This window comes from Phaethon aethereus, assembly GCF_964289735.1.
Source record: "Phaethon aethereus genome assembly, chromosome: 1".
In the NCBI taxonomy this organism is placed as follows: domain Eukaryota; kingdom Metazoa; phylum Chordata; class Aves; order Phaethontiformes; family Phaethontidae; genus Phaethon; species Phaethon aethereus.
The window spans coordinates 10,340,160-10,352,656 of NC_138575.1; the positions used below are offsets into that span (position 1 = coordinate 10,340,160).

Below are 12,497 nucleotides of genomic sequence, written 5' to 3' on the forward strand. Positions count from 1 at the left end.
TGATGTTTCTGGCTCTTCATAAACCCAACATGTCCTTTCCAGTTCTGGGAGCAAGCAATTCATTGCTGCTTATTAACAAGACCAGGGCACATCTGGAAGTGCTCAGAGCAATCCCCTGGTCAGAGTCTTTGGACTGGTGAAAATTTAGGTGCCGACAAAGGGTAGGTGTCTCTAGGGCCAGGCACTAACTGAATGACTTTGAGATCTTTGAACTTAGGTGCCTGATGTGGCAGATGTTACTGTGGCATATAGGGTTAGAGGTTAATTTAATTCCTTCAAATTTTATGTGTGAATCTACCCCAAAGTCATTAAGTCAGTTTTGAAAATGAAGCCAAGCCCATGAATGAAATTTAAAATTCTTGTGCTCATGCTGTTCCAACTGTAAATGTTGCAGTGCTGGTAGGAAAAATACCCATATGCTCTTTAGGATACATGTAACTTACTGACTCATGTGCTTACCTGAATTGGAGCAAATACTAGTAAGACATGTTCATAATGCAGTTCCTGTCATATGTAATTAAATTAATAAGTAGAGCATCACCAATGTGTTTTGTTTTGGTTTTGTTTTTTTTAATCTGTGGTCTGCAGGTGGTGAACTTTTTACTGGTCTCTACAGCGACTACTGGGGAAGAGATGCTGCTCTATTTCGCACCATGAATCGCATGGCCCATCTCCGAACTGAACCTGATAGTGAGCGCCTGTTGAAAGGTATGGGAAGGCGAAGAAGGAAGAACATAGAACCAGAAGTGTTTTGGATGACTAGAAAATTTCTGTTTAACCACAAATTAAAATTATATTGTTCATTTATAGGTATAGTCATTTGGAGAGGTATTTGTTTAAGCTATCTTTTTTCCACAAAAATTTTTATAAATCTCCTGCCAGGATGAACCTGTTGAAACATTTCTTTTAATCACATATTGGATTTAACAAGTAGATTTTCTAAGTTCTTCATTTTTCACTTTAAAAATTGTTTTTAATTTATACTCTGGATATTCTATACTATTTCATGATATAACAGATATAATTAAAATAATATTTTTAAATTCTTTATTTAATTAATGGGAGCTTCTAAATAGAATACAATTTCCTTTTTTCCAGGTGAGATCATTTTGTCTTTATGTTGCAATAAAACAACTCAGTCTTTGCCAAGTTGTGTAGTAAAGAGATGTCATGCAATAACGCACAATAACAAACATATAATGAAATAGAAAGTTAAACCAGGTAACTTAAGAAGAAAATTAAAATATTCCACAAGAAAGATATTGAGAAAAATCATGTGCTGGGAAATTTAGAAATTGTTTCATATTCTTCAACGTGAAATGTAACTGAATTTCAAAGAGTTGAAATTTCTGTTAAATGGAGAGTCAGAATCTTGATTTGTTTTGCTCCAAAAGTATTGCAATATTTCATCATAACAGTGATATAATTACTGCTCATGTTTGGCAAGGACAGTCACTAATTGCCTTTTATGGTGATTCATATGGTGAGCATCATCTTTTCAGTGAAAGGACATAGAAGTTTTTTCTCTCACATTTCAAGGCAGTTTTCTCAAGAATCAGAAGAAAGAAAAGAGTTCTGTTGCATAAGTCCCTACATGAATCTGACCTCAGACTTGATTTAAATTAAACTTTTTTTTAAATATGTTTATAACATGCTTAGATATACCTTAAGTCCAATACTTAGAGATTTGCTGAACTGAGTGTTTAGACTGGCTATATATGGGTAGCAACAATCAGGCAGATGTTCACAATATGAAAGTGAAGTTTTTCTCCTCCCCTCCCCTCCCCTCCCCTCCCCTCCCTTCCCCTCCTCTCCTCTCCCCTCCCTTCCTCTCCCCTCCCCTCCCCTCCCCTCCCTTCCCCTCCCCTCCCCTCCCCTCCCCTCCCCTCCCCTCCCCTCCCCTCCCCTCCCCTCCCCTCCCCTCCCCTCCCCTCCCCTCCCCTCCCCTCCCCTTCCCTCGCCTTCCCTCGCCTTCCCTTGCCTTGCCTCGCCTTGCCTCGCCTTGCCTCGCCTTGCCTTGCCTTGCCTTGCCTTGCCTTGCCTTGCCTTGCCTTGCCTTGCCTTGCCTTCCCGTCCCTTCCCTCTGGAAGATTTCATTATTTTAAGTATAGAATTCTCTAAACTATGGCCTCAAACTTTGCTTTTTATTTTGTCTATATGTGAAATATAAATTTGCAGAAATGGAATATTTTAAAATGTACTTTAAAACATTTCAGAAAATTAGCAAGTGCTGCGTCAATGTCTTAAAATGCAATGACTATTTTCACAAAGAACAGGAATTTAGAAAATATTTCCATTACCTACTGCTTCTGAAGAAATCATACTAATTGTATGAATTACATTCTCATTTAAAGAACTTGTAAAAAATCATTCACAGCTCTGTTTGGTGTGGGGTTAAAAGGTATACAGGCATGGACTGAAGTCTAAACTTAGGTTTCAATTTTACAGCAAAATGTCAAAACAGGAAAAATTTAGAAGGTTTTTATTTCATGACAAAGATACACAATACATCTTCTATATTTGAAGATGTGCGTTCATATAACATCTATTAGCTGAACTATCAGAGCTTTTTCATTATCTAAAAGATTGTTTGACCAAAACTGACATTCCTACACCTGGTTTGTATGGGATCCGAGATTGTTATGTGAATATTAGTGCCATGTTTTAGCCTAATCCCAATTAAAATATATAAACCCCAGAGAATGGGACTGGAAGAAGCTCTTTTTCTCGCACACATACAAAGGAATATTGATTTGTGAATTGGACCTATAAAAATAGTTTGACATTAATGTATTCCACATGTTCTGTAGATACCCACCCACAAAAAAATAAGTTTTTTTTCCTATTTCTATCACCCTATTCCCCTTAGGTAGCTCCCTGATTTTTTAATTTTATTTTTTTCTTTGCTACCAGCTGATTTTAAGGATCTAATAAATAAGAGCATGTTTTAATAAACTTGAATAACATTCTTTTTTGTTTTCTTTTAAAGAACCGAAATTTGTTGGCTCATACATGATTCCTGACAATGAAGACCACGATGATAACAAAGTATATTTCTTCTTTACTGAAAAAGCATTAGAGGCCGAGACAAGCACTCATGCCATATATACCAGAGTGGGACGTGTATGTGCGGTAAGATCATTTTTCTGATTCCCCAGCTAAATGAAAAAAAACCAAAACTCCTTTCTTTGGTCCTTCTTCTACAGGCAACTATGCCATCTATTAATATATGTGAGAATAAGCTATAGGTTTGAATGAAAACCCTACATCTAAATAACCTCAAGCATTCCAAAGCAGTCTGAAATCTGGGCTTGAAGCTGAATTTTGCTGAGAGAGGAGGGCAAAGTTCAGAAATCTTGTTACTCAACTCCATCTCTCTTTGTGCTGTTATGCAGTAACAGAAATAGCAGTTGCCCCCAGGACTCTCTTACCACCCATATTCTCAGTTCATACCAAGGTTCCATTGCCCTTAGTGTTGGCAGTAGGCCCAGGGCCTCTTGCAGCTCTCACACCTGACAGCTGATGTCCCCTCACATTCCTGGTGACAGGACCAGCCCAGACACCAGTTCGCTCTGGTGTTCCCTCTTGCCTTCCTATTCTGTCAGCAAGGAGGAGACTTATCTCACCTGCATTTGTGGAGGATTGATGGCTATCCTATCAGCCAGCTGGATTTTGCAACCAGCTGGACAGGAAAAGAGGTAATGGACACAGACTGAAACACATGAAATTTTATGTGAATGTAAGAAAACATTTTTTACTGCCAGGGTGGTTGAACACTGACACAGGTTGCCCAGAATCTCCATCCTTGGAGATATTAAAAACCTGATTGGACACAGGTCCTTGGAGATATTAAAAACCTGATTGGACACAGTTCTGAGCAACTTGGTTAAAGCAACTTACTTTGAGCAGGGCAGTCGGCCTAGATGATCTCCAGAAGTCCTTGCTAAATTCAGCTATTCTGTGATTCTGTAAATGTTTAAAACCTCTTTCTGATGCATGAGTGATAAGAGGGGCGCAATGTCAACCATCTATAGAGTGTTTTATAAACAGTAGCTAACTACTGTTTTCATTTCATCTATCATTCTTCTTCTCAACAGCAACCAAGGAAAATTGTGCAGATAGGAAAATAAAAGATTGAATTGCCCAGCAAATTATTATTGCAGCCAGGCATAAGGTTTACCAGAAGGAGCAGAAAAGTTGTGAGGAGACACCTTTCTTCCCCCCACTACCATACATGATTACCCATTTCCCACTCAGACCATGTTCCTGGTATGGTGATCCCATCTCTTTTTGGCTCCCTGGCCCCACACACAGGAAGGAGATCTCAGGCAGTTGCTGAAGATCACTGTTAACATATGATCTCCCAGATTTAGTTGTCCATAATTAGTCCTTTCTGAACATCTAATGATATTTGGGTGCATTCCCTTTCTAGTAAATAAATTACGGTAAGGCTGATAAGAAGAGCTCTCCCATTCCCATTGGGACTGTATCTGCTTGATTAAAGGAAGGAATGAGAAGTTTATTTTTTAGCATCTTCATTAGTTCCTGAAAAAAATTGCATTCTTCCTTCCTAACTGTAGCGGACATATTCCTGAAACTATTGGGCAAAAAGCAAGATACAAGTTAAAAATCTCCTGTCACCTCAATTTACAGCATATGTCACGTATGCTCACCAGCATATTACCTATTAAAAGTTCTTAATGAGTATTCATATATAAATTAAAATATTTGAATTATGCAAAATACCAAATTGCAGCCTAAGACATTAATGTTCACAAAGCCTGTTGCCTTTCTGAATTCAAGACTGCATCAAGATCTGAAGTAGAATTCTTTGGCCCATGTTCTGGTAGGTGTCTGGATAGATTATTTTAATAGTTCCTTTAGTCTGAAATATATCTACCTAAATGTCTTATCTCTAGTCACAGGTTAAACCAAAATCACACAGACCTTTCTCTTCCACTTGTCCAAAACTCCAAATGCTTTATCATCTGGACATTAACTTCACATCCATATGCTATAATTCAAATTTGATTTAATGAATACCAAAACTAGCTAGCTGGTGATTCAAGAACTGGGTTTTTTTTCCAGCTTTCACATTTTCATCTGAGCTGTGACAACTTTTATAACACAGAGGCTCTCTTTTTGTAAGACCTCAATGCGAAGCTGAGGAAATAAATTAATTTCAGTAGCTTAGAGTGAAGTTGTGAGAGGAGATTTGCAAGCCTAATACAGAGCCTTCGACAGCCAGATTCACAGTCTATCTGAATATAAGGCCATAACTTTGAGGAGGCTACCGAAAAGTTTGCGTCCAATTGCTAAAGGGTACTAAATGCCTCCTTTGATTGCCAGTCCGACAGCCACAACAGCAAGAAAAAGATGAGATAGCCATAGCAAAGCAGGAATTATTTAACGTTGTTGAGTAATTGTTAGAACACTGTGTAGACAATTGCCTCAGACTTGCCCCAGCTGTACCAGCTCTATAGATGGATTCAGGGCTTCAGTTTCCAAATGTGTTGGTCTAACCCTGCACTGAGCTCCTAAAGCAAAGCTGAACTTTGCTAATGTACCCAGCACATCCAGTTAACAAAATCAGAAACAAAAAACTTTACAACAGCTGTGTCATCAAAACTACCCATGGATGTGGTACAGAATTAAAAAATTCTTATAAACCCGCAGCTCTTAATGAGACCTGGACTTGATCAGTGCAATCCTACTTGAAAACTGACTCCAGAGAAATAATACTAGTGATAGACATGTGGTTTGGAAATGCATGCTTTGGACATTAAAAGATACAATAAGCAGCTAATTCAGCAGAGATGTTTGTGTTTCTAGACTTACTCATTCAAATTACCATCAGCATTTGTTTCTTTCTATGCAGAATGATATGGGAGGCCAGCGAATGCTGGTGAATAAATGGAGCACTTTCCTCAAAACCAGGCTAGTTTGCTCTGTGCCGGGGAGGAATGGAATTGATACGCATTTTGATGAATTAGGTAAATAACCTAGACTGCAACAAACTTAAAACCATCATACAAAGTATATACTTTCATCATAACACATCCTACTGTCAAATATTGTACTTGTATTCATTAACAGGGAATGGTTGTTTATGGTTTGTTTCCAATGTATACAAAGTTCTATATGTATGGAGCTGACTATCGTCAACTATGCCTTTACTTATTACATTGTTTTTAAAGATTGTTTTTAATATCTGCATAAAATTAAATAACATATATAAGTAAAATAGGATTACACTTTTAACAATCAATGAATTTTCGCTTTTGGGGCTGAGAAAAGTAGTTTGCTAACAATAATATTGCATTTACATTTTACAGAGGATGTGTTTTTGCTGCAAACCCGTGATAACAAAAATCCAGTGATATTTGGCCTCTTCAACACTACAAGGTAAACAACTAGAAGAAATAATAGCAGAAGCAGAGGAATGTTTGAACAGCCTATTGAAGAGATAGAAGCTGCATGATAAATATCCCTTAGCAAATATCTAGTAAACAGTTTAATCCCTGTTCTGTTCACAATGGGCTTCCTTGTTAATGTAAAAACTGCTCTATGACACTCAGGGGCTTGCAGTCTCATTCAGTGATCCAGTCTATCTGGATCATAAATTAATTAAATGTTTCTCTGCTTGAAAATTTCCTAGTGTCAAAGTATATGCCCTCCTGCACGCTTAGAGGAGCAGTCTATCAGAGCCACTTGTCTTCCTTGAAGAGCTCCACTGTAATTCAAGTTTAAGTAGATAACAGCTTAAACTCCTACTGGTCCCTATGTTGCTGGTGGCCTCCTTTTCCACTGCAGCCTAGCTCAAGTGCAAACACACAGTACCTGTTTCTTGGAGATCCAACTGTTAATTTAGAATGTAACTGACAGAGAAGAGTAGCTGTGCTTTTGCCACTGTTTCACTCTCCTGATTTTTTCTTTGGTGGTTTGTTTTTTTTTTAATAAAGCAAGACAAATATGGTCCTTTAGGGATGCAGGCACCTAGCATTTCCTACTGGTTCCCTACGCCAGTAGAGAAAGGTATGCACCTAATGAAAATGATCTGAATCACCTTCTGGAGTCTTCAGAGATAATTTCTTTTTAGAAAGCACTGGCGCTTCTTTAAAAAATAATTAATTGCTTCTCTGGAACTAAATGAATGAAATTTAAAAGCAAAAAACATACTTTTTTTGTGGATTGATCTACATAGAATGATCTTGCTTGTCTAACTAATAACACCAACCAACATTCCCACTCAATATAAAAAGAGTCCTGTTCATTTCAGGATGATCACATCCAACATTGGATGATTCCTATTGTTCCAAAGTAATAACAACAACAAAAATCTTAGAGAAAAGAAATGGTTAACTGTTTAAGTCATTAATCAAAGACATATAAGACCCGAGTTCAGTTCACTGTACTTCCTCTGTGTTTACAAACAAGTAATTTAGAGCCCGTGTTCACCATCTTCAAATTTTGAGATAACAACATAAAGCTGCCTCAGAGAAATGCTATAAATATAAATATATTAAAGAATTTGTAAAGAACATTGGACACAGCAGTTTTAAGAAAAGCATATAAGAAACAATAAATATTTTTTCTCCCTGAATACTGTTAAAATGTGTCTTATTTTTAATGACACAATAATACCAGTATTATTATGTACAGAATGTGACATATTGCTTTAATAATGTATTCGAATTTTACATCATAGCAATATATTTAGAGGATATGCTATATGTGTTTACCACATGGCAAGTGTCCGAGCAGCTTTCAATGGACCATATGCTCATAAAGAAGGACCAGAATACCACTGGGCTCTATACGAAGGAAAAGTACCTTATCCTAGACCTGGTTCAGTAAGTATAATCTCTTTTCCTCTGTTTTGCTATGTAAATGAATTTGGGAAGAAAAAGCAGACTGCTGCTAATATACGAATCTTCCTGACTTCACAGTCCAGGATATATTTATTTGAATATATACATACTCTAGCATTTCTGGAAAAGTGTGGAATGGCTCAGCAATAAGTTTAATCAAGTACTAGAACCATACATTTCCCAACAGAAAATAGTGGAATTAAGTATATAAGGTTTTTCACAATTCTATTGGGAATTGAATTTAGCAACCTTGCGTTAAGGTCCCAAGGTCCAAAAGTTGGGACCCCAGGCAACAGGGGTAGAAAGAGGCACCTCTAGAAAGTGGGTCAGGTACTGTGCTCAGAGCAGTAAGTGCATTACCTGGGAAGGAACCTCACTTTCTATTGAGCCTAGAATAATTGTTCTTCTAAATTTGGCTGCTGACATATTTTTTGCATGTGAATTTTGATAACTTCTCTTGAAGTTTTTGATCTCCTATATTGACCTTCTTCTCTGGAGACCTTCAAAACCCAATGGGACGTGTTCCTGTGCAATCTGCCCAAGGTGATCCTGCCTTGGCAGGGGGGTTGGACCAGATGATCATCAGAGGTCCTTTGCAACCCCTACCATTCTGTGATTCTGTGACTCTGTGAACTTTAATCTAATTGTCAAAGAAATAAATGAAAAATCAAATTCATATAAGTGCATTGAGTGAACCATGAGGTTTTTTTCTAATGGAACTTTCTGGACAACAAATTGTCCCTACTGACTTGATGAGAAAATAAAGTCAAGATGAACTAGAAACATGTAACTATATTTACATTTTAAAAATATATATTTAAGATACATGCAACATTTTCCAATGTAAATATGATTATTACTGTAAAAAACAAGCTTACACAAAGCAATTCACTTTCCTTCTATTGCCTGCTGAAACCAGGGCATTTAACAAGTGTTAAAGGAAGAAAGAAAAAAAAGATGATCCACAATGTCAAGATCAGGTGGTTCTGGTTCCTTTTTTCCATCTCTTTTTCACAAAGGATCAAATTTTAATATTTTCATAATTTAGAAATGAGGCATACATTTTAACAAAAGTAACTAATCAGAATAAACAAGTTTGTAGATAAGGAGTAAATCCTCCATCACCTGAGATCCTTCTCTCAACACAGGTTCTTTCTAGCAGCATGGTCTAGCACCCTCATTCATTAGTTTCCTTTCAGACATCAGAGAAGGAGATTTTATTAGCCTCAAATCAGGTTCCTGAGCTTATTAGCATTTTTGTTCTGTACCCTTTACAAAGAATATAGAAATATTAAAACAACGTTGCAAAGAACAAAACTTAGCAAAATCACTCTGGCTTTTTGCTCATTTATACACAAGTTTCTTTACACTTCTTTTCTTTTTCATTGGACATTAAGTGAAAAAAAGAAATGACATATTTCAAACATGCAATTAAACTGGCAACTATTGTAGCATTCTCTGACACTATACAGGTGCTGTCATGCAGAGAGTTTTTCCTGCCTGACACTTATTCTTTTGGTAAATAGACTTTTTCATTTGGTAAATAGAAATTCTGGAGGAAATCACAAACTTATTACTTAGAGACAGGTAATTAATTTTTACAAGGAATTCCTAATTTCTATGTTGATTTCTCAAAGACATCACAAGCAATCTTCATCTGAAACCCTTTTCCTGTTTCACTCTCTTTTTAGGTGTTTCCAAAGTTTCTGTCCCTGTAGTATTTTGGCCCCAGACTCTCACATCCCAGCTCAGGGGGTGAGGGGAGCGGTTCCTGTCGGCGCGGCTTGAGGGTGCCCTTTGCATTGCAAGGGCCCATCAGCATCTCACAGAAGGGGCACAACAAGAGCTTCCCTCACCTTCCCCTCCCTGCTGCAAGTCAGGAGGACACCCACAGCAGGCAATGCCAGGCTAACCCAGAGAAACATCACATCCAGGATTTCTTCTTCGCCCCATACTTTTTGGGAATACAACTACTCACCCACCCATGGCAATTGTCATGTGTTGCAAAGATGCTTTTCGTAAAGAAAGATCACTCACTGAAGATCTACCCCTTATCATGTCAGCATTGTGCAGATTTTTGACTCTGTGAGATGCAAAGACATTTCTAATAGCTGTTTGACTAAAAACCCCCACAGTTTTCATACTTCACCTCTTTATCACAGGCTAGGGTTCAGTTCCTTGAGCTTAATGCTAGTATAAACAGTTGCTGGAGAATTACTTTCAATGTTGTTTTTCCTTTGCTAACTGAATCAATATTGTCTTTAATAGTAAAAGGAATCACTTGCAGAATTAAACATTGCATACAACTCATTTATCACTGAATCACAGGCATCAGAGGTGAAAAGGCCTATTAGCTTATCTAGTCCATGCCAGTACAGCCTTTTTCCCTGTAGTATGATTTTGAATGCATGTCCTCTCTCAGTTTAAATTAATGTTTTCCTCTCCTTCTCTTGGGGTTAGAGACATATGTCAAAATGCAGAAGTGGATGCTCCAACAAAGAGAGTATCTGTTTAAAAACAAACATTATGACTATGATTTGACCATCTTGGCCAATAAGCTACCACTGTGGCAGTGCTGACACCAATACCAAATTTTTTTTCACTGTTTGATGAAGATCAAAGTCATTGGTATTGAGTCAGGGTAGAAAAACGGATAAGTAAACTATAACATTTTGAAAAAAATGGTTGAATTCAAAGGAATTATTGGTTTCCTATTCGACATTTTGTGTAGCAAAATTACAGTTTTAGCAGTTTTACTAAGTAATGAGACTGTACCATGCATGATTGCAGAATGGTCTACGCTTTACAAAGATGATATGGTCCAAGTTCTTTGAGTGGTATCCTTTTTTTCTTTCCAGGCAGTAGAATATCTCACATGTGTTACTTGGACTAACATTAAACATGCGCATAAATTCAGTATTAAGGACTACAGTCATTACATTGATGTCTCCTAGCACTGAAGATTAAATCATAGAATCATAGAGTCATAGAAACATAGAAACATAGAATAATTTGGGTTGGAAGGGACCATTAATATAGTCCAATGCCCCCTGCCATGAGCAGGGACATCTGCAACTAGATCATGTTGCTCAGGGCCCTGCCCAACCTGACCTGGAATGTTCCCAGGGATGAGGCATCTACCACCTCTCTGGGCAACCTGGGCCAGGGTTTCACCACCCTCATTATCAGAAATTTCTTCCTTATGTGTAGTCTGAATCTACCCTCTTTTAGTTTAAAACCATTACCCCTTGTCCTATTGCAACAGGCCCTGCTAAAAAGTCTGTCCCCATCTTTCTCATAAGCCCCTTTAAGTCCTGGCCAGCTGCAGTAAGGTCTCCCCAGAGCCTTCTCTTCTCCAGGCTGACCAACCCCAACTCAGCCTGTCCTCACAGGAGAGGTGTTCCACCCCTTGGATTATTTTTGTGGCCTCCTTTGGACCCGCTCCAACAGGTCCATGGCTTTCCTGTGCTGAGGGCTCCATTGCTGGATGCAGGACTCCTGGTGGGGTCTCACCAGAGTGGAGTAGAGGGGCAGAATTGTGTTTTTTTGGTGAGAAGCAGAGAACACTGAACAACACTTCAGCAAATTTGACAACTATTTATAGAAAGGCTGCCCTGAGTTCTTTCAGCGCTTCTCTACCTTGGCTCTGAATGGCCACATTTGGGTCAGACTGGATTGTACCCTCCCAACAGGCAAGGCGTAGGATTTGAAAGAGATATAAAAGAGTGCAAGTAATTTTCCCGAAGTCATGGAACAAGTTAGTTGAGGAACCAGGTCTTTCCCGGGTGTTAGTTGGTTTAATCAAGTTTGTCTCTATATGTTGCAGAGGACATCAGAGGCTGAAGTAGCTGGCTCTGCCAGCTCTGGCTCTGCTACTAATTCATTCATTCTTGTCTGCTCATTTAGGGCACAGTTTAGAGGTCTTTTCAATGCTTTTCCAGTAACATGAAGAGAAAGCATGTTTCGGGCTGTAGCCTGCAGCGTTCGGTTTCACACACCAAAGGTCAGCATATTGGTAAACTGAATCCCACCACCTTTCCCATTACAGGAGTGACAGTGACAAGAGGCCAAAAATAACCTAGTCTTAGGCATCTCTCAGAGTCAGCACTCTTTGATCTTAGCTATTGAATGGACAAAGACAGAGTCTATAAGGAATAAGAGTAGAGCTTAAAGCTAAATAAACAGAAAACCACTGTTAAGAGTCACACAGGTTCTGACAGACTCTGCAGTCCTCTGGTCTCTGAAATCTGCTTGAAGCACTGCTTCTGCCATAATCTCTGCTCCTGTTTTGCTGATTCTTTTAGTACACTTGGACTGTTATGCTTCTGGGAATGACATTAATTGCCTCAAAAATGGTGTTGATAGACTTCAGAGATGGCTGCATCTACTGTTTCATTTCTAGACTACTTGATTTTATTTAATTAAAAATGAAAGGCCTGTGAAGGATTATTTTTATTAAATCTCTCCAGGGCTTGAACTTTGCAAAGGGAATCTGGCAATGCCTATTCACTTGGTATGCTGTGCAGCGAATGGAAAGCAGAGGCTTAGCCTGTCTTCATGCTCCAGCTCTGCCTCTTTATTGCAAACAGCCAGTGAAATTCCATCACTAGGCTGATTAGACAATTA

General features: G+C 38.3%; 1 protein-coding gene across 1 annotated transcript in view; it reads left to right on the forward strand.

Moving 5' to 3' along the window:
* The window catches only part of SEMA3E (semaphorin 3E), a gene marked incomplete at its 3' end in the record, with an annotated part of 71,803 nt that overhangs the window by 40,288 nt on the left and 19,018 nt on the right, over positions 1-12,497 (forward strand). Inside the window, 5 exon segments of the mRNA XM_082003215.1 lie at positions 589-708; positions 2,990-3,132; positions 5,879-5,993; positions 6,336-6,405; positions 7,709-7,853. Of these exon segments, the coding sequence (XP_081859341.1) occupies positions 589-708; positions 2,990-3,132; positions 5,879-5,993; positions 6,336-6,405; positions 7,709-7,853 (593 nt within the window).